The sequence below is a fragment of the Sapajus apella genome, unplaced genomic scaffold (assembly GCF_009761245.1).
Source record: "Sapajus apella isolate SASKATOON/1434 unplaced genomic scaffold, GSC_monkey_1.0 scaffold24, whole genome shotgun sequence".
Lineage (NCBI taxonomy): Eukaryota > Metazoa > Chordata > Mammalia > Primates > Cebidae > Sapajus > Sapajus apella.
This window is the reverse complement of record NW_022436964.1, coordinates 15105601-15126195: the sequence shown is the minus strand read 5'-3', so window position 1 is coordinate 15126195 and position 20595 is coordinate 15105601. Positions and strand designations below refer to the sequence as shown.

Sequence of the window (20595 nt, the reverse complement as noted above, 5' to 3'; positions counted from 1 at the left end):
TGTCAGGACAATTTATATTTCAGGGAAGAAAGTTTATGGAGATGAGACATCACCATGCAAAAAGAGGCAAAACGCATGTTTAGAATTGTCACAGATATAACCAATAGGTAGAAGAAGTAAGTGTAAGACAGTTTATATTTCATTTTCAAAAGCTAACAACTCATGAAGTTATATGTCTTCAGAAATTTGGACGAACTTTATCATATCACTGATGAAAATGACATACCTCACGTTCCATGCAGTGGTAAAGTCTGGGTTTAGAAGCAGCAGGGTGCATGTGACATCTATCAATTCTAAAATAAAGAGAAGTCATATTAAAAACAAACAGTCCTACCTTTAAAGCTTGGCTTCTCATTCTTTTAAGGATCTCTTTCTCTCTGTCACATTATACTAATATATATGTCATGTCATACTAACTTTAATGATAAATACCCTCTTCTAAGATGTCAGGGATATGAAGATTATCCTCAAGACCTTCTACTTATGGTAAGTGTAACTCTCTTAAAAGCTGACACAAACAGTTTTACAATATGACTATAAAGAATAGTCTAATCTCTTCACTTTTTTTTTTTTAGTACTTTTTGGTACTAATTTAATATTTACCAAGGACTACAGGCATGCACCACCATGCCCAGCTAATTTTTTTGTATTTTTCAGTAGAGAGGGGGTTTCACCATGTTGGCTAGGATGGTCTCGATCCCCTGACCTCATGATCTGCCCACCTCAGCCTCCCAAACTGCTGAGATTACAGGCGTGAGCCACCATGCCTTGCCAAGAAACATAATTTCTATGCCACTATTCACTTAACTCCACAAATATCTCAAGTATTAACTGTGAATGCAAATTTTCAAAAGGAAAAAAAAATGACTCAGAATCCAACCCACTTAACATAATTCATTTAGATTCTCCTGCAAAAGTTATCCTTTCTTGCACATATTTTTACATAGTTATAGCAATGATAAATGCAAAACTTTGTTCCATTTTTTCACTAAGTATTATATCATATGCATTCTCCTATACAGTATGTCTTTTTATCAGTTGCATTACAATCCCTTAGTCCAATATGTGATCAATTACCTTGCTCTTTAGGCTGGTTTCTGTTTGTTTTTAATGTTATAGATAATACTACTATAAACATTTGTAAACAAATTTTTTGTCTTGTAGACTATTTTCTTGGAATATATTTCCTGAAGCAGAACTACTATGTCAAAACAATATAAAAATCAGTATGACTCCTACTAAGCATTTCCAAATTGTCCTTCAAATGGGCTGTATCTATTTATACTGCCAAAAGAAACATGAGTGTACTTATATCCCTATAACTGACCTATATATATTTTTAAAAATGAATGTGACAGATTAAAAAAAAACGATTAGTTTCTTTGAATTTATATTTGTTAATATGAACATTTTCATTGTTTACTACATATAGTTCATCTTATGAACTGGCTATTAACATCCATTAGCTATTTATTTATCATGGTCTTGACAATTCCTATATATTCAAATAAGCGCCATAAGCCTGTATTTAAAGGTGAAAAATTAATAAAGTTTAGACACATTGTCCTTGTCTTACTAAAACTGAAAAGAATTCTAGGATTAAGATTATCAATCTAGGGGCACAGCATGAAATTAATGTAACCCTACCAATCTCTTATTAAATGCCATGGAATAAAATAATTATTGCCATTTATTCAGCATTACTGTGTATGAGGCATGGTAGTAAGCACTTCATTTTATATTATTTCACTATATTCTCACAATCACAATCCAAAATATTCTTATCCCACTTTACAGATAGGGAAACTGAAATTTTGCAATTTAAACAATTGTCCCGTGGTCACTCAATTAGCATGTGGCCAAGTCAACATTAAAATTGTTTCCAACAAGTCAACTCCACTGCAAACAAAATTTCTGCCTACAATAATGGGGACATTTTCAGTGTTTAAGTAAAATATAAACTTTTTTAAATCCAAGAGCAAATACACATAAATATATCCAACAGTCATTTAAAAATATTCTAGTTAACAACAAAATCAATTATTTTATTCTATCTTAATAGGAAATTAACACTTATTTGGGGCCCATGATTTCATTACTTGTGAGCATATTGGAATATTCAATTCAAATGAACAATAATTGGATCAGCACACATTTATTTTGATCTCCAAGTCATTACATACATTACAATACAAAATGCCTATGAAGAATAATTAACCTCCTTTTTTTTTTTTTTTTTTTTTTTACTTTTAGTACTTTTTGGCACTAATTTAATGTTTATCAATAAAAAGAAATATATTCTATATCACTATTCATTTAATTCCACAACTATTCCAAGTATTGACTATAGGCAAGTATTAAAGTAGGCTCTTAGGACTGAGAGAATGAATGTAATGATAAATAAGACTTAATTTTGCCTCTAAGTTATCCTCAAGTTGGAGAGACTATATAAACAAATATTATATAAGGCAAAATAATTATTAAGTCGAACATAAACCACATTTTTGGGCCCACCAAAGAAGCTGCAATTAATTCTCAGTGAAATTATACATGAAAGACTATAAACAAATAAAGGGGCCATGGTACCACCTTACCATACTGGAAAAAGTATGAGCAAAGATAAAAATGCATGGAACTTCACACATAGTCTGCTCTCCAACAGATTATGAATACCAGAGCATGACTACAACACAACGTACTGGTAAAATGTACCAGGAAATGAAGCCTCTGAAACCTGGTCCCAATCTCCTGATCAGCCTGGACTTCCTTTACTTTCCTTTACGTGCTACATTCCAACTGAGTCAAACCCCACTATCCTATGAACACACCTCCTACCTGCCTACCTTGTCTTCTCTGAACATAATTCAGATTCACCTGCTTCCTATTCTTTCGGCTTCATGTCTTCCCATCTCCTAATATTTAACCAAACAAAATTTAAAGACTTTCCTAACCTACCTAACTGCAAAAAAAGCTTTTTTCTTTTTTTGTTTTTTTTTTCCTTTGAGATGGAGTCTCACTCTATAGCCAAAGTTGGAGTGCAGTGGCATGATCTAGGCTCACTACAACCTCTGCCTCCCAGGCTCAAGCAATTCTCGTGCCTCAGACTTCCTAGTAGCTGGGACTACAGGTACATGCCACCATTCCTGGCTAAATTTTTGTATTTTAATATAGGCAGGGTTTTACCATGTTGCCCAGGGTGGTCTGGAACTCCTGAGCTCAGGTGATCCACCCGCCTCAGCCTCCCATAATGCTGGATTTATAGGCATGAGACACTGCACCTGGCCTCATCTCTGTTTTATGTGTCTCTTACTTTTGTTACTTATATAAATATCCTCTTAATTGGACCATATATTTTTTGTACACAGGTCTTCCCAAATACATCTTCAAATTATTCATTCAGTCAACAAATTTTGTAATCATCTACAATAAGCCAGGTACTGGGCTGGCTGAAGATAAGTAAGCACAGTCCCTGCCCCAAAGCAGCTCCATGTCTGACCACAGCACAGAGGAGTGGTAAGAGGATAGGCCTTCCTTAAAGCCATACTACCTAGGTTTGAATCCCAGCTTCTCCACTGACTACCTACATAACCGAACCTGTTGGAACCTCATGACACAAGGATAATAACCTCAACCTTACAGTGTTGTGAGCAATGAAATTCATTCTACATCTCCACAGCTTTTTAACACACAGTGAGTATTCAGTAAATTTTGTTCACCAAAACGCCATCACTACTGACTGACCAAGAAATGAATATTTTCAACATAAGTAAGGAAGTCTGGAACAAAGAGGAGGTTGTTCCCTTAGTAAAACTGTCTAAATTTCCAAACTTGTAAAACAGGCAGCAATAACAAAAAAACCCTTCATAGTCAAGTATTTATATGGAGAAGTTTGTAAATGATGGGAAAGCCTCTGAAATTTCTTTTGATATCTACAATTTTCCAAAAAGTGATTATTTTACCTAGGTAAATTAGTTTAGTCCCTTGGAATCTCCCTTTCTACATTAAAGAAAATGTGTCTGACCAATGGTAGTTGCTATTTGTTTGTACTTCTAACACATTCCCCTTCTCCCTCCATCGTAAGTTAAGACAAGAAGTCCATCCTCCATGATCCTCCATGGCACTTCTGTACAGCAGCACAAGGCAAAAACTAACAAACACAGCAAATACTTAAGTCCCTGCTTTTAATTTTATGGCTATGTGAAGATAGAAGAAGGCTTATCAAAGCAACGTTTCCTCTACTGGCAGGTCTCTCCCTAAGAGAGCAACAGCAGCTATTGGGTTCAGCTCCATCACTTACTGGGAATTCTTGGGCAAATCACTTAATCTCTCTAGGCCTTAGTGTTCTCCTCATATGTAAGATGGATATATTATATGATTAAAACCCTTGAAGTGTTAGTAGAGTCTGACATATAATAAGCACTTAATGGAATTCCTGTTACAAAGCCTCCATTTCCCAGTCCAGTTACACAAATGATATTAGGACTGGATGCCTCCAGAGGGAGCAAAAGAACTTCCTAAGCTGGCTAAGCAATGACTGCTGAGCAGAGGGATACTTTCTGAATTTTGGGATTTAAAATATCAACAGCCTTGACCATCATCAGTGGTACCTAGTAACACATACAACCACAGGCCCTTCTCTTCTGTCTTTCACAAACTGCTAAATCTTCCTCTTTCAGGACTGAGGTTCAGACAAGACTTCCTTCAGTAAGTATTCCAGTTTGATTTAAAAGGTAGGGTAAAGTGCAATGACAGAAATGAGAAAGGACTAGAAGTAACTAGATTAGAAGTATTGGACATAATTAAAGAATCAGATCCTTACAACAACCCTTTGAGGTCTTGATTAGTATTTCCTTCTTTTGGTGTGGAAATAGAAAGAGGTTAAGTAATTTGCTAAGTCATTGCTAAGTGACTTCAGTGTGCTGACGAGTTCGATTTAAATCCAGGTCTGCCATCCTGCAAAACAGATGTTCTTTCACTCTGCCATACTACAGGCAATTACTTTGCCTTCTGTAAGTCAGGACTGAACCAAAGACCTAAAGAAGAAAATGTATAATCAACAGTTGTAACTATTTCACTCTCTCAATTTCATCAATGATATAAATTTCCTCTGAAGTTTCACCCATACCAGCAAATAAATGTATGTTCCTTTGTTACACACGTTACATGACTAATCCATCATCATTTTCTCACAGGGAGAAAATGAATCAGGCACATTATACATAGAAAAGCAGCTAAATTTCACCTATAACAAGGAAAAGATAAAAGGATGCTACATAAGTTGGAGAAAAATCAATATAGTTTTCTTGCTTCACTGCATTCTAGAAATGGCCAAGGCCAGTAGTCACCTGGTAATGGTCACTGGATTTGACAACTGACTCTTAACAGAGAAAGGTTTTCATGCATCTAGAAATAAATCCAAGGTCAACTTGAATCAGTTATTCTTTTCCTCCAAAATACACTCAGGTTACCACAAGAAGTGAGGCTTGAGGTAAAGCTATATGGTAAACATCAGAGAGGACTTGTTCATTATTGTACACAGTCACTGAACCAATAGCTAGACTAAGCTAAAAACTCTTGCTTACCAACTCTTGTTACTCATTTGACAAATGTCTGTTGAACATATAAAGGTGCTCGGTAAACAAAGATGAGCCATAATCCCTTTTCCTAATAAACTCACATTCCAGCCAGGGAAACGGTTGTTTAAATAGTCAGCTAAAATACCATGTGACAAGGGATACTATTATGCAAGCCATCTAAATAAAGGACTCCCATAACAGAGAAGTGAATAATTATTACTTCTTGAAGTAGTCAAAAAGGCTTCACAGTGTTAAATGTGTGTATGTGTATGCACATGCATGTGCTGGCAACCACACTAATACCGTCTTAAGACATGTGCCTGGCCTCAGCAAAGGCATGGAAGTAAGGCAGTAGTATACACAAAGAATGGAAGAATGCTGCTTGTGGCCACAATGAACATATGTATCAAATGGCTGCTAACATAAATGCTTCTAGTATTCAAATGAATGTCAAAAAAGCAGCAAAGGAAATTTGACAAGAAGTGTCAACTAACACTCTGCCACAGTGTCTCAAGGGCTTGAAAAGGCTATGATAAACTGGAACAATCTTCTGATTTTTCAAGTGAATACAGAAATCAGATTTATCCAACTAATAAAAAGCAATTTTTAAGACAGTATACAAGCCACATCAAAATGTATCTAGATAAGCTTCATCCTGGGGGCTGAGAATCTGCAACCTCTGATGCTGAATATAAAGTGGAGGAAAGACTGGGAACAGACTGTGAAGGGCCTTGAATATCATACTAAGTAGTTTCAACTCTACGTTGACCCTGTGGGTATCATGAAATAAGATGAGCACATAACGTATTTCAGAAAAACATCTGTCAAACTGTTTCAGCGTGTCTGAAATGACTGGCTACTGGCATGACGGACATGGGTCACAAAAGAGCCTGGAAATGGGGTAGACCCGTTATAAGGTAATAACATTTGTCTGGGTGAGAAATAATGAAGGCCTGGTCAGCCAAAGAAATGGAGAGCAGAAGATGGCTTTTAAAGAGAGAGCTCAGTTATAGACTAAGTAGGGGTTGTGAAAAAGAGAGGAGCAAGAACAGATGGCAGGAGTGCACACCTGAAGAGACTGTGCAAGAGAGCTCTGTCCGAAAGAACTCCAATGCTGTGGTCTTTCCTCCTGCTTCTTCTATCTGTTACGGTTTTCTCAAACATCAGAATTATAGAATCGGTTCTCTCCCAAACCAAATGTATTACTATTGCAGACTTAAAAAAAAAAAAAAAAAAAAAAAATCAATCTCTAACGAAACAGGAATAATTTCTAAACGCCTACAGAATTTAATAGGTTAATGAAAACAAGAATTTAGTTTAGTTATGAAGAAAAAAATCTATCTCAGGAGTAAAGGTCACCTTCAGTTACAGAATACATTTTTAGGTGGATGCCTAGGATTCTGGCATGATTAGTCATACAGACAAACATTCGGAAACTGTCCCATAAATTGTCAGCTTTCTTCACTTGGGTCTTCTAATATGTATATTCTCTATAACAAACAATTTTAAAGGTATAGCATTTTCGTGAAATAGCTGCTTTTTCCTAACATTTTTGACATGTTTTGCTTAGCAAGATTCACCTCTGTGCTCTAATTGCTTCAGTTGATAAGTTTGCAGTATACTCTTTTATTATCAGCATTTTCAGATATATTTTTCTGTCAAACCCAAAATTAACTTCCTTCTATTTACTGATAATACAACATATAACCTGAGTGGTACATGATACCATACAAAACTATGCTATCCCCATGCCCCCACCCCAAAATAGTGAAATAGAAAACTGCTTCCATGAGGATATAGGTTAGAATCAAATCAAAAGCTGCTTTTGGACACATGCATCAGTTGCATCTGAATTCAAAACTATTCGTGTGAGTGAGCTTAACCATTTGATCTTCTGCAAGGTTCCTCTTGAGCCTATTAAAACAAAAACTATGTGGTAAGAAGATACAGAAAGGCCTGCAATACAGTGCCCAGAAGAACAAAACAGAGAAGTGGAGAGGACCTGGAAGACCATAGGAAGAAGGTAGGTTGAGCTAGCATACATAAATGGGGAACTATAGCCTTTCACTTTTTAAAAATTGTTTCTTTTCTATAAGATAATCATTTTATCCCCCAACTAAATTTAGTTATACATTGGTTTGATTATATATTTCTGTGCACCAGAATATAAACACCAGAGCTTTGTTTGGCAAAAAATAACTTAATGGAGTCTTATGGTGTTACTTTTTACCTCAATGTTACTGAAAACTATAGCATGGCAATGGAATGCAGAATTAAAGAGGGTCTAACAGATAAACTTGCTTACCTTTAAGTTTACACCTAAACCTATGCCTTAAAGTTTATGCCATAAACTTGGGCTATGGCTAAACTTAGGCACAGCCTTCTAATAAGGAAATATATATCAAAGGACTGAGTTAAACAGTCAAACAGAAAATAGAAACCACTGCTCATTAAACCTTGAAATCAGAGTCCTTTTCTGTGCTCTCAAAAGGGAAAAGTGTTATTAACCTATTAATGACAGTAGGTTACAGATAGCGCTGAGGGAAATTCAAGGAAATCAGTAGGTCATACATTTGGCAACACTCTTCTCTACATCTCTCACCCCCAAAGAGATTGTTTGTCACTCAACTGTAAGCTTCTTGAATAAGGGTTATTCATCGTTTTATCCCTGACAGTAATCAAAACAGCATCTGGTATGAGTAGACCTTTGGTAATGGCTACCAGGCTGGCAACTAAAATTCTCTAGGAAACAAAGTTTTTATTCAAAATCAGCCTCCAGGCATATTGAGCACTTCTGAAGGTACTGCTATATGGGGGAAGGGGAAGAAGCTTTACAAAAACAGTAAAGGACATGGTCTTAAATGAGTCTTCTCCCAAAAATACCTAAGGTGAGCATACAATAAAAAACAGAATTTGTGCACATGAAGGCTTAATATGGCAGAACACCAAGAAAAGAGACCAGATGGAATGATTAGTGATTGTCTGATGCAGTAAAAAACTCTCTGAGAGAAATGGAAGGAGTGAATGCCGGATAGTTTTGTTTTGCTCATTTCAGCACAGGAACAGGACACAAAGGGCCAGAGCTCAATTGGGACTTGCAGTGGAATGGCACATCATAAATCACTGGGCTGGTCCACAACATACCTATAACATCATGCCTACATTATCTCATTTGGACTGCTTTGAAAATGAGTTCTGCTGCTTATAAAATACTGAAGGATTGGAAACCAGAGACTGAGCCTGTAGGGACTAGAGTCTTCCTCAGAGACATTCAGATTTTTTTTTCCCTTCAAATAAAATCTCTTATGACCCCAATACATAAACAGATAAAATTTGAACTGTTTTGGTTACCAGAAGTACAGTGAAATTCTGCTTGAGGCCTTCCATATAATCACTGTGGTTGTAAAATTTGTCCAAGTGAGTCCCAACTACTCACGTGACAGAAAGGTTAGCACCTACTGCGACAGTGAGTGGAAGAGCCAGAACTAGAATCCAGAAATGCAAAGACTCAGACAAGGACTGTACCTAATACATGCCATGTCACTTCTAAAAACCAAAGGAAGAAAATATGATTCATACTCACCATCTCTGTTCAGCCACTGCTTTCTTGTTCTGTACAAAAGGAGCTTGTTGTGGACATATGGTAAAAGGAACTTCACACACCAGCTCTCCACACCCAGTTTGTTTTCAACAAGGACTATGGGACTCCGGTTATACCTAGCTTCAGGACATGGGATCAGGCCAATTTCATCTCTTAATATGTAAAACATAAGAAAAGAATTAAAAATAAGAATTCTAACCTTTTCAACATGTTTCTAATTTCAGAATATTTTTAAAACCTCACATATTTCCTTCTTCCTTAAAAATATTATTTAGCTCACTTACTGGGATTGGCAGATGTTAACAGTGACAAGAATATGGTAAACCAGTATGCTGTACTCTCTGTTGTCAGGAGTGAAAACTGGTCGTGCCTTTGGACGGCAACTTAAAAATCTCTTTCAAAATTTTGAATGAACATACCCTTTGATCCAGCAATTCAACCGCCCAGAAATTATCCTATGCCAAAATACATGAATCAGACGGTCACTGCAATGTTATAACAAAACTAAAAACAATCTAAATGTTTATCAAGATAAAACTAGTAAAATAAATATGGCCCATCCACATAATCAAGCCATTAAAAAACAATGAGGTAGATCTGCATATGTTGATATAAAAAAAGCTGCCAAGATATATTAAATGAAAAAAAAAAAAAAAAAGCAAAATGCTGAACACAGTGTACAGCACAAAGCCTTTGTATAATTTTTTTAGAAGATATACAGATGCATTAAAAAGTTTCTTGGAAGGATAACAAGAAATTTTTGAAGAGAGAAAGGTGTTAAGGAAGGATTTTATTTTTACACAGTTTCAATTATCTAGCAACTTCAATGTATTTCTATTTTTAAAACGTCAACAAATGTGTTTATGCCTGCCTGCTAATAAATGCATGTGGTCCAGAAACAAAGTATCAACAACAACAACAACAAAAGTTATTTTATCAGTGAGATTTTGGGCCATTTTTTCTTCTTTATAGTTTCCTGAATTAAAAAACCACCCAAATAAATGTTAAAACATAAAATACATTTCAGAATTCAATCATTTTCGTCTGTGCTAGCATCTATATCCCTCAATCCACCTCAATTTAGGCTGAAAATTTGCATTAAAGGTAGAGATTTAACAAACAATATGTAGGGCATTTGACTTACTTAGTAAATGAACCAGCAAACATAAAAAATTTTTGCAAAACACACTCACATGCCTTTCAACTATAAAGGAAGTTATAATTATTGCCTACACAAAGCATCCTTTTCAAACAGAATGTCCTCTGTTTAATCAATGAATAACAAGAAACTTTTTAACAGTAAGAGCAGTTGAAATAAGTATTTTTAGAGTGTCTATATAGATATTTAAAACATGTCTTTAAAAAGTAGAATAATGAACTGGTTTTCAGAGTTTGTGTGAGACATTATCTATTATATCCCTGGCATTCCCTTACCAAGCACACAGTGGTTTGACAGACCCAAAAAAGGGGAAACTGGTTCAATTACAGAGTATGAGAAACACCCTGTCTTTTTGCTGGGCAACTATCACAAACTGGTAGGAGGCTGTGGATTTAAAATAAAACCCTCCTGGAAATGAAACTGGATAGCTTAGAGGTAATTTACTTTCCACTGATCACTTCATTAGCGACCCAGCGGTTTATCAAAAAAAAAAAAAAGGGTATCTTAGGGGTTGCAAGTCATAAACAATTTTTTCAAGCTAATTTAACCCTCAAGTACATTGTAGGATCTATAGGTTTTTGTCCTTACAGTTGGTTCAGTTGACTCAAAGGTGTTTTGATATACTATATCAATATTATCATTTTTCTGATGACCTAACAATGTACTAGGTACTTTGTGAGGTTCTAAATTCAAAAAGAATAAAGCAATTGGTCTCAGACTTCAAAGAGCTAAAGTCTTGCTGGGGAACTGTATCAATTTCCCTAATAAAATGCTACCCACTTAATATAAATAAAGTCCTGTAGGAAGAATATGGAAAATGCTGAAAGAGCACCTGAGGTCAATGCCCAGTATTTCAAAATACATTTTTTGGATCTCTATTTGGTGATATTAACCTGAAATCTATCTAATTCATTATGACCCCTAGCCATATCTAGCTATATTTGACTAATATACGACTGAATCTCTAGTATTTTCTGATGTTTGTGTTTTACTACATGAAGAATATTAAAAAATAAACTAAGTAAAACTAAATAATAAACACGATGTGATCACTTCAGGGAATTCCGTTCTCTGAGCTATAATAACCTACTTACAATACTTCAAAGAACTGCAAGAGTCAACAACATAAATGTTATAGTAACAAGAATAAAAGACTCCTGTTTCTGGGTACGGTTTGTTTTGGGGGGAAATTTTTTACTTTTTTATAGTTAAACTCACAATGTAAAAACCTGTCTTGCTCACTAATTAAACTGGGTTTAAAATGCCCAACTAATAATTTGGTATCTAAACTACAGGAAAGAGCCATCTGCACAATTGAAAAACACACTGCTTTGACTGGCTGTTCTTTCAAGAAATACTTTATAAAATAAAAATGGCTTGGACTTAGCAGGTGCCAAATAACTGCTTCCTGACAGGCTGATTATCCTTGTACTTCAATGATAATATTCAAATTAATAGTTTTCATTTCTTGACCCTCTAAGAGAACATTATCTCTGATTTTCTTCTAATAAAGTATACTGAAAACAGCATGTGTCCAACACCTGGATGGAAATATACAGACATACACACACACATGCACATACATATCAATATGTCATTTTGGTTTCTATAGACTTCAGTTTCCTCGTTTGTAAAATGGGCTAGATCTTACCCAGCTTTCAAATTTTATGACTGAGAAACCTAGCAGCTATTTTCATGTAAGGAGAATAAAAACAGTCTTAAACAGAGTAAAGCATTAGGGGTACAAAACACATGAAAAGAGGTAGTAGGGTGTGGAGACAAAAGTACTTGATTGGAAGTCCAGAGTTCTAGTTAGTTTCCATTCTATCTACTGACAGGCAATGCGAATTTGATAAGTCACTTGCCATCAGTATCCTCATCTGAAATATAGGAATAATATCTTCCCCACTTGTTCTGGAAAAGAAATAATGTCATGTGAAGAATGTGGGAAACTACAAAGTGTTAAGCAAGATGAAAGACAGTACCATTAATTCATTTAAGAGCCTTTAGTCTACCAGTAGAGTTCGTTGGTTAATAGATAACGGAAAGCCGAGGCAAAGAATTTAAGCCTTTGTCAAGTTATGTAACCCTAAAATACAGTGTTATGCTGCTTCCTAAAAAGCGTAACATGTACTTTGTAAAGACAGATAAGTCAGTAAGCTTCCAAATAATAGTATGCTTGACTTCAGACTTCTGTGCCTCGTCCCTTAGGTCACAGTCCACTTTTTTCCAGCCAATTTCCAACGGGATTCTTTCCAGAATCATTTTAAAGTTGGAAAGGACTACATTCCTCTGTCATTTTATCCGATGAGGAAACTGAAGCTCAGTGAGGTTTATAAGGATTACCTAACGTCATATTGCTAGTGGCTAAATTAATACTTAGCCTCTAACCCTTGACACTAGAATGAAGAGCAAAACAGGATTTAGATCAATTCTTTCTATTTCTCTGGCAATTTAAATTCTAATTCCATACTCAAGAAACATTGGGAAACATAGGGAAAAACAAACTAAAAGTCTTTTTTTTTTTTTTTTTTTTTGTGGTAGAGATGGAGTCCTACTATGTTGATTGGGCTGGTCTCAAACTCCTGGCCTCAAGTGATCCTCCTACCTCAGCCTCCTGAAGTGTTTGGATTACAGGTGACACTGTGCCCAGCTGGGTATACATCCTTTTTTTTCCCTATTTTCAAAAAGTGAGATCATATTGAACATATTCTATAATCCTTTGGGAAAAAAACTGAGCAATTCACATTAAACATTTTCCCACATAATCAATTTTGATATTTTTTAATGGTTGCAATGAATATGCTATAAATATCAAACATATTTCTAGTTATTTCTTAACAAAATAGTCTTATGAGAGAAATGTTTACATTCTTTCACTACCAATAAATTACACTCTTTTACTTTGTTAGGTTTCTGGCCATTTACATTCCTGGTATTTAACAAGGTGTTCAAGTACCTGCATTACTAAGAAGATCATAAGATTTTTAAAGACATGACGGTTTGGGACAGCAATCAAGTTCTAATCATGCTCATTATTTAGGTTACCTTCATCACAGGCTGCTCCAAAGGCAGAGCAACATGGAATGAACCAGCACATTTACTTAAGATCACACACAGTATGATACATCGCTTTGAGCACCTCACTTCACAATGGGGATCCATTCATAGGCTTCCAGATGATGTTCAAAGTTCATGTAACACTGATATTGACTTTGTTTCTCATGTTTAGACAGCTTCTCCTGTCTGTTCTTTTCAGAAACACCATCAACTAGAATAGAGCCACTTATTATCCACAAAAGTTGTATCAACCAGCTTACCTTCTGGGAGAGATGGATGGTACCCAAATACTAAAACTGAATCCTGTAATGTAGAGCAACCAAACAGGAAACAGTCCAAGGATTCAGGAAATGGTGAAAACATTTTAAATCTAAATAGTAGTTACTTCAGTTTTATTCTTCCCCCACCCCCGCAAAAGGACTGGAATTTTTTCCAGCATGACCAAAAAGGAAAGCTAGTAAAATATCTAAAGGAACTGACCCTTGCATATTGATAATTAAAATTCTACTGATGATTTAGATATATCAGAAACCTCATAGGCTTTCTCATTAATTCCAAAGACCATCAACTTCATGTTTCACTGAAATTATATTTCCGACCTTATTTAGAAAAAGCTACACAAATCACTACTGTTTATTGTTTTGTTATTTGCCATGGATGGTTAGGTTTTACATATATTATTTTATTCTGCACAATAATCTCATAAAGTAGAAATTTTGATACCATTTTACAAATGAATAGTCTTGTCTAAGTCTAGTCAGTTAATAAATGGCAAGATTGAAATTCAGTTAGACAGCTTAGACTGTAAAAATCTAAATCCAAATTTTTACAATGATACTGCACTATTTAAATAAATAAATAAAAATCAAGTATAAGAAGCCCAGAAGACTCTGGTTTTTTATTCTTCAGTTTACCTTGCAGGCAGTCTAAAACTATCTTTCATTATTCTTTACCAAAAAATTTTCACTGGGGTCTACCCATTGCCTTAGAAGTATACATCCCTGAGCAACTCTTCTTCACTTCTCATGTCTCACTGAGTTTAAATGCTATGGCCTCAAAAAGAATTATCTTGACCTTCTCATCTAAATCAGGCCTCCTTGTTATTATTCTAAGCACGCTTCTTACTTTTTCTGACTCTTTTCATAATCCGTATGTTGACTATCTAAAGTTCCATTAGGACAGGGGCCATGTATGGTTTGTTCATTAAACCACCTAGCTTTTAACCCTGTATACCCAGAGACCAGCATTGTGCCTAACAAACAGAGGTACTCTTTTGTGGAATGTATGAATGGAATGAAAGAAATTAAATGAGAGTCAAGGACTTCCATAATCTGGCCCTACTGTACCTTCTCAGTCACATTTTGCTTCTTTAGGTCAATTCACTGCTCCCTGTGAAGGTCTCTGGCTCCCTCTGAGACTACAAATCCCATCCAGACTTCAATATTCAGCTTATAACCCACCTCTGCCGAGAACCCTATCCCAGACATAATCAGCCTCCCCTCCACTTCTATTAGACTCCCATAGCACTTGCTCACCATGCTGCCATCTAATCTTTACCATAAACTACTTTGTGGGGGGAATTTACTGTTCATGCAATAGGTCTTAGGTCTCATCTACACCTGCACTGTGAAACACAGCAGTCACTGGGCACATGGAGACTCTATGCACAAATCAATTAAAATTAAATAAAATTTAAAATTCAGTTCCTCTTCACATGAGGCACATTTCAAGTGCTCAATAGCTACAATGGCTACTGGCTACCATACTGAACAGCACAGACATAGAAAATTTCCACCATTACAGACATCTCCCTTAGTGCCTTGAGTACAAGAACTGTATTTTAAACTAATATTTCACACAGTAAAGATGGTACCTACAACACCTTACAAATAGTGAGAGTTCAATAAATATTTAATAGAAAAAACAATAACTTGCTAGACAAGATAATTTTAACATGACTATTTACATTGCAAACTGATGTCTTCTACATTAGCACAGGGTCTATATACTAAGTTAAAGACTACCCCTAAGTCAAGTTTTCAGTTTCAAAGAATCCAATATGATTATCTAATAGTCAACCATACAAACATTTGTATAGTATTATCCAGTTTACAAAGTGCTTCATATTCACCAATCATTTGGCCAATATATTTCTGGTTAGGAACACAGAGATTCAGGGTAAGCCTAATATTTACTTAGTGGCAATTAAGTACCACTGCCTGAGGTGATTCTCCTGTTTTCTTATCAGCCTCACAAGATCAAGAGGAAACTGAGGCTGAGAGAAGGTACCTATTCACATCATACAGTAACAAAATCCACATCTCACCACTGCATCCTCAACACCTTCTGGCTAAATATTTCTACGTAAACAAAGTCATAGTATTTAATGAAGATGTTGACTAATAAAATTACAATCTATCTTGAGTTTGGAGAAGGAAAACAAAAAGAATGAAAAACTCTCACAATACTGAAAGTGCAATTAGATACAGTAAAGTTAGATACAAACGTTACAGATAAACAATGCCTTTAACAAAAAAACAAAAACAAAAAACAAAAAAACACACAAAAAAACCCCACAGCCTCTTTATTTTGGGAGTAAAAGGGCTAAATTAAGGGAAGAAAGTGCAGGCAATTTTGAAAAGCCCAAATTATAAGGCACTTAAAAAGATGCATAGTAATATTATTGAAGATAGTTTTATTGTGGGGAATATATACTAAAACATAGCTGATGACTAGTATTAAACATTGAGATAAGCTATTTAAATGTTGAAGACCTATATTACAAATCTTACATTATTCCAAATATCCAACTTATCTCAAAGTTTTATATCTCAAATGACCCAAATTCTTATAAATAATTATACATTTAGAATATATTAATGAGGTTTTACAGTAGAAAAAGAATTAAGGAAGGGCATTAAAGTCCTTCAAGAGTTTCCATAAATGTGATCCACAAGAATTGGGACATGTTCCAAACTGCACTGTGTTAACCTGCCAAGCCAATGAACATTCAATCTTGGTGTCTTCAAATATAATGATGCTCTTTTAGTAGTCTAAAAGAGAAGGGAAACTAAGATGATTACTCCATTTTTTATTAGAGTTCTAATCTCTGCAGTAATTTCTTCTAGAAAAATAATACCAGTGATGAGAAAATACACTCTTCCTTTGTCCAACTTTATTTATTTGAGGTTGTCTCTTACTTGCACTAAGGCTCCCATTCTCAAAAAGAAATCGAAGGGCTGATATACAGCAAGGCATCAAAGCATTCTTTAGAAGGCTCAGCAACCACTATGGATACTGCCAGGAAATCATTCCAAACACTCTCATTTTGAAAAAGGCAGCAGTCATAAGGGGAAGGGAAGTGGATGCTGTCAGAGGTGGCAGGTGTTTTGAGGCCAGCAGTGTTTTGTTTTTAATGAGGCACAGTTGCGCGTTTCCAATTGTGTGCCACAAGGGAGCAAGGCATCCGAGGGCTTCTTAACTCTTTTACAATCATCACCTTGGAGGAAAAGAACACTTTGGTAAGATACAAGTCTGGCAAGCTTTTTAGGCAGAAAAGCTGAACCGGTTAGAATACTTAACAAAAAAAAAAAAAAAAAAAAAAAGCATGCGTTCCAGTCTGAAAAATAAAAGTAAAAATAAACTCCAAAAACAACTGGATAAAGTGAAAGTTATGCAAAACTGGATACTACGTTTCTTCCCTTTGAGGCGGAAGAGGCATGGGAAAGGAGCTACATTGTTGCTTCTTCCCTACAACTTCGTGTAATGTAGATCTCTCTCAATAGCTTTTCCACTCCTTACGTTAAAAGCGAAGTGTTACAAAGAGTAGACTCTTGTGGTATCTTCCTAGAGTACTTCAAGTAAAAGGGAAGAGATACATGTGTCAGTCCTGCAGTGTCCCGTTAAAGAGGGCAGCAGTGCTGGGATAAGAACGAGTTAACATGCTCATTTTAACTATAAATCCGCTTATGCTAAAAAGTGTCGCGGTTTCATTTGCTTTATCCCAGACTCCACACTGCGCCCATAGAAGCTTCGCTAGAGAATGCTCTGTTCACCTTCAAAACAGAGTGTTTTATCGGAGTCACTTTACAATTTGGTGGCAAGTAAGGCGAAAGTCAAAAGCATCCTCAAACCACCTTTAGTTAGTAAACTGAGGGGTGTGGGGCTCATTAAGAGGATCGGTTAACCCCTCTTGCCAACGTCCGGGATGAATCTCAAGAGTTGTGTTTACAAGGCAGACACGGACCCACACTGTTGTGTGTGCGCCCGTGTACCTTAAACAGAGGTAGGATGTGGACCTATGGGTGAAGTCTTTGGAGTTTCGTGAACTCCTAGGAAAAGGTGGGGAGGGAGAAAGTCGTTCCGTTTTGATTTTGCGAGGTCACTTCTAGGGACTCGTCCGCGAGCGCGTTCCGGTAGCGGAAAGCCGGGCCCGCGGCGGCCGACAATGATCCCGCCCGACACGGCTCTGCCTCCTCCCTAGAAGGGCGCGTGGGCCAGGACCCGCAGTCCGCCAGCTGCCCGAGGTCGGCTGGACGCTTGGCCCCGCCCCCGCCCGCTCCCGACGACCCTCGGAGGCAGCGGAGGCGTGCGACTCACATGTGCGGGTTCCTCCTGAAGGCGTTAGTGATGTCCTTCACCACCCGCTGCACCAGCACTGCCACTTCCTCGTTGGTCTCGGCCATGTTGGCGGCGGCCGCGGCGGTTCGGGCGCGCCTCCGCAAGAGCCGGGCCGCCGGCGGGAGTTCCGCGGGGAGCGCGCGCGCGGGTGCGCCGGCTTGACCGCGCCCCCGCCGCCGCGGCCGCCGCCGAGCACTTCCGGGTCAGCCAGCCGGCGGCCTGGGCGTGGCGCTGGCTAGAAGACATCTCAGGGAGTGGAGGAGTTTGCCTCGGCGCGGGTAACGAGTTTCTAAGCGTCAGAAAAGACGCTGCACATTTGTTTGCAAAGTTCTCTCAGGCTGCCGATTTTGTTATTTTCTTTTTTAGTTCACTAGGAACCGAGGAGTAAGGAGACCTCCAGACACACTCCCTGAGAGTCAGAGACCTGGCTGAACCCTCAGCCAGGTCCGGGCATTCCTGAAGGAATGTTCAACTGAGGGTGCAGGGCCTCTTAACAGTTAGTCCTAGGAGTTTTTCAGAGCTTGTCCGCTTTATTTTACCAGCCGGAGGGATGAGAAGGTCCAGAGGTGTTGGGGCGGAGCGAGTCCCTATTTGACCGTGTTGGTGACCCCCTTTCTAACTGTGCCAATTTCGGTCTCAACTTGAAAGCAGTCCTTTTTAAGAACATTAAAATTCTTAAATTTATTAAAGGAAGACAAAGGAAAGTGAAGGAAAAGTTGTTTGCCATCTGGATGTAGGAAGCAGAAGTAATAGCTTTTAGATTTTTCGATCTCATTTTGTACTGCATTTGGTAGCCTTTGCGTCAGTTTTGGAATTACTAAAGGATCAAGACCCTGATAGGGTTTGGTCATAATAGCAAAAATTGATTTTTGTAGGAAAAACGAGCTTTCTAGTTTATTTGGGATTTTGAAGTGCCATAATTAAAATGTTTATATATCAGGCTTTTTTTTTTTTTTTTTTTTTTCAGACGGAGTCTCACTCTGTCGCCAGGCTGGAGTGCAGTGGCGTGATCTCAGCTCACTGCAACCTCTGCCTCCCAGGTTCAAGTAATTCTACTGCCTCAGCCTCCCGAGTGGCTGGGACTACAGGGGCGCGCCACCACGCCCAGCTAATTTTTGTATTTTTAGTAGAGACAGGATTTCACCATGTTGTCCAGGATGGTCTCGACCTCATCATCCGCCCACCTCGGCCTCCCAAAGTGCTGGCATTACTGGCATGAGCCACCGCTCCCGGCCTGAATCCTAAATCTGGCTGCCTTTGGTTCAGTTTCTCCCGCCACTGAAATGTTTCTTTAAAAACTTTTTTTTTTTTTTTTTCAAAACAAACTCATGGTGGTTTTAATGTGAACATACGTGGAGCATTTGAAGTAGTGTTTATAATAGTTGAAAAAAAAAAGGCTATGTATTGGACGTGAATGAGAAATATAAACGAAAAATATAAATTTATTATACTCAGTGGTCAGTATTTCCTTTGGGTATGTTTATAAAGGCTGGACTAGACCTTCTGGTTGTAAAAGAAGTGAGATAGAAGTTTTACAAAATTGTAGCAAGCATGGTGGGACAGGTTTAAGAATTGGTAAAATTAAAAATCGGCCGGGTGCAGTGGCTCACACCCGTAATCCCAGGACTGGGAGACTGAGGCGGGTGGATCACTTGAGGTCAGGAATTCGAGACCAGCTTGGCCAACATGGTGAAACCCCATCTCTACTAAAAATACAAACTTAGCCGGACATGGTGCTGCATGCCTGTAGTCCCAGCTACTTGGGAGGCTGAGGCAGGATAATCGCTTGAACCCAAGAGGCGGAGGTTGCAGTGAGCCAGAATGGTGCCACTGCACTCCAGCCTGGGAAAACAGAGAAAAGAGTGGAATATGTGTTTAGATTCCAAGGAAAAAGACAACTTTAAATATCCCGATTAAGAATGTTATACCAGTTCTTAAATTAAAATTCTTAAATTTAGTAAGTTTTCTCAGTCAGTATCTTGCATTCTAATGGCAGTGGGAAATAAATCCCAGCTTCTGGAGGCAGAGATCAAAGCAGCACACTCAAAAATAATGATTTTCCCCCAAAAGCTTTATTTAACAGGGAAGAAAGCAAACTTTGTCCCCAAATCTTGATGTAAAACTGATATTTCAGAAACAGAATTTCTCTGTATAATTCTTTTTATGCCCTCTCCACATACAACCTCTTTATAGTCATTTGAAAGGCATGCATTATATCTTGTTTCTTCTAAGAATTCACAAATTGTTTCACCCCAATCATTAAGAATCTACCATGTTTAAAACTCGATTTTTGTTGTTGCTGCTGCTGTTGTTCTTAGAATTGGAACATACTAGAACTCTGAGCCAACTCTCTAATTTTATGGATAAGAAAATTGAAGTCCAAAGAAGTTAAGATTTGAAATTCATGAATCCTTAATAATGATATATACAAGAATAGGGTATGATAAATTTAGCATGCTTTTGTTGAAGGACTAAAAGATTTATGTTCAGTGATCTGCAAAACACATTTATTGATAATAAAATATAGTATATAGTTAAAATACCCAATGAGAGAGTATTGATGAAATTATAAATTTATG

At 37.2% G+C, this 20595-nt stretch overlaps 1 protein-coding gene across 4 annotated transcripts in view; it reads right to left on the bottom strand.

Moving 5' to 3' along the window:
* Positions 1-18154, bottom strand: part of PTAR1 (protein prenyltransferase alpha subunit repeat containing 1) — a 49960-nt gene extending 31806 nt beyond the window's left edge. For 3 of the 4 annotated variants that reach the window (XM_032290937.1, XM_032290939.1, XM_032290940.1), the window contains exons 1-3: positions 17996-18154; positions 9160-9329; positions 227-293 (exon numbers count right to left, since the gene is read on the bottom strand). In XM_032290937.1, the coding sequence (XP_032146828.1) occupies positions 227-293; positions 9160-9329; positions 17996-18081 (323 nt within the window). In that variant the 5' untranslated portion in view covers positions 18082-18154. The remainder of the gene's footprint in view (positions 1-226; positions 294-9159; positions 9330-17995) is intronic. The other variant, XM_032290936.1, reaches the window with a different exon arrangement.
* Between the last annotated feature and the right edge of the window lie 2441 nt (positions 18155-20595).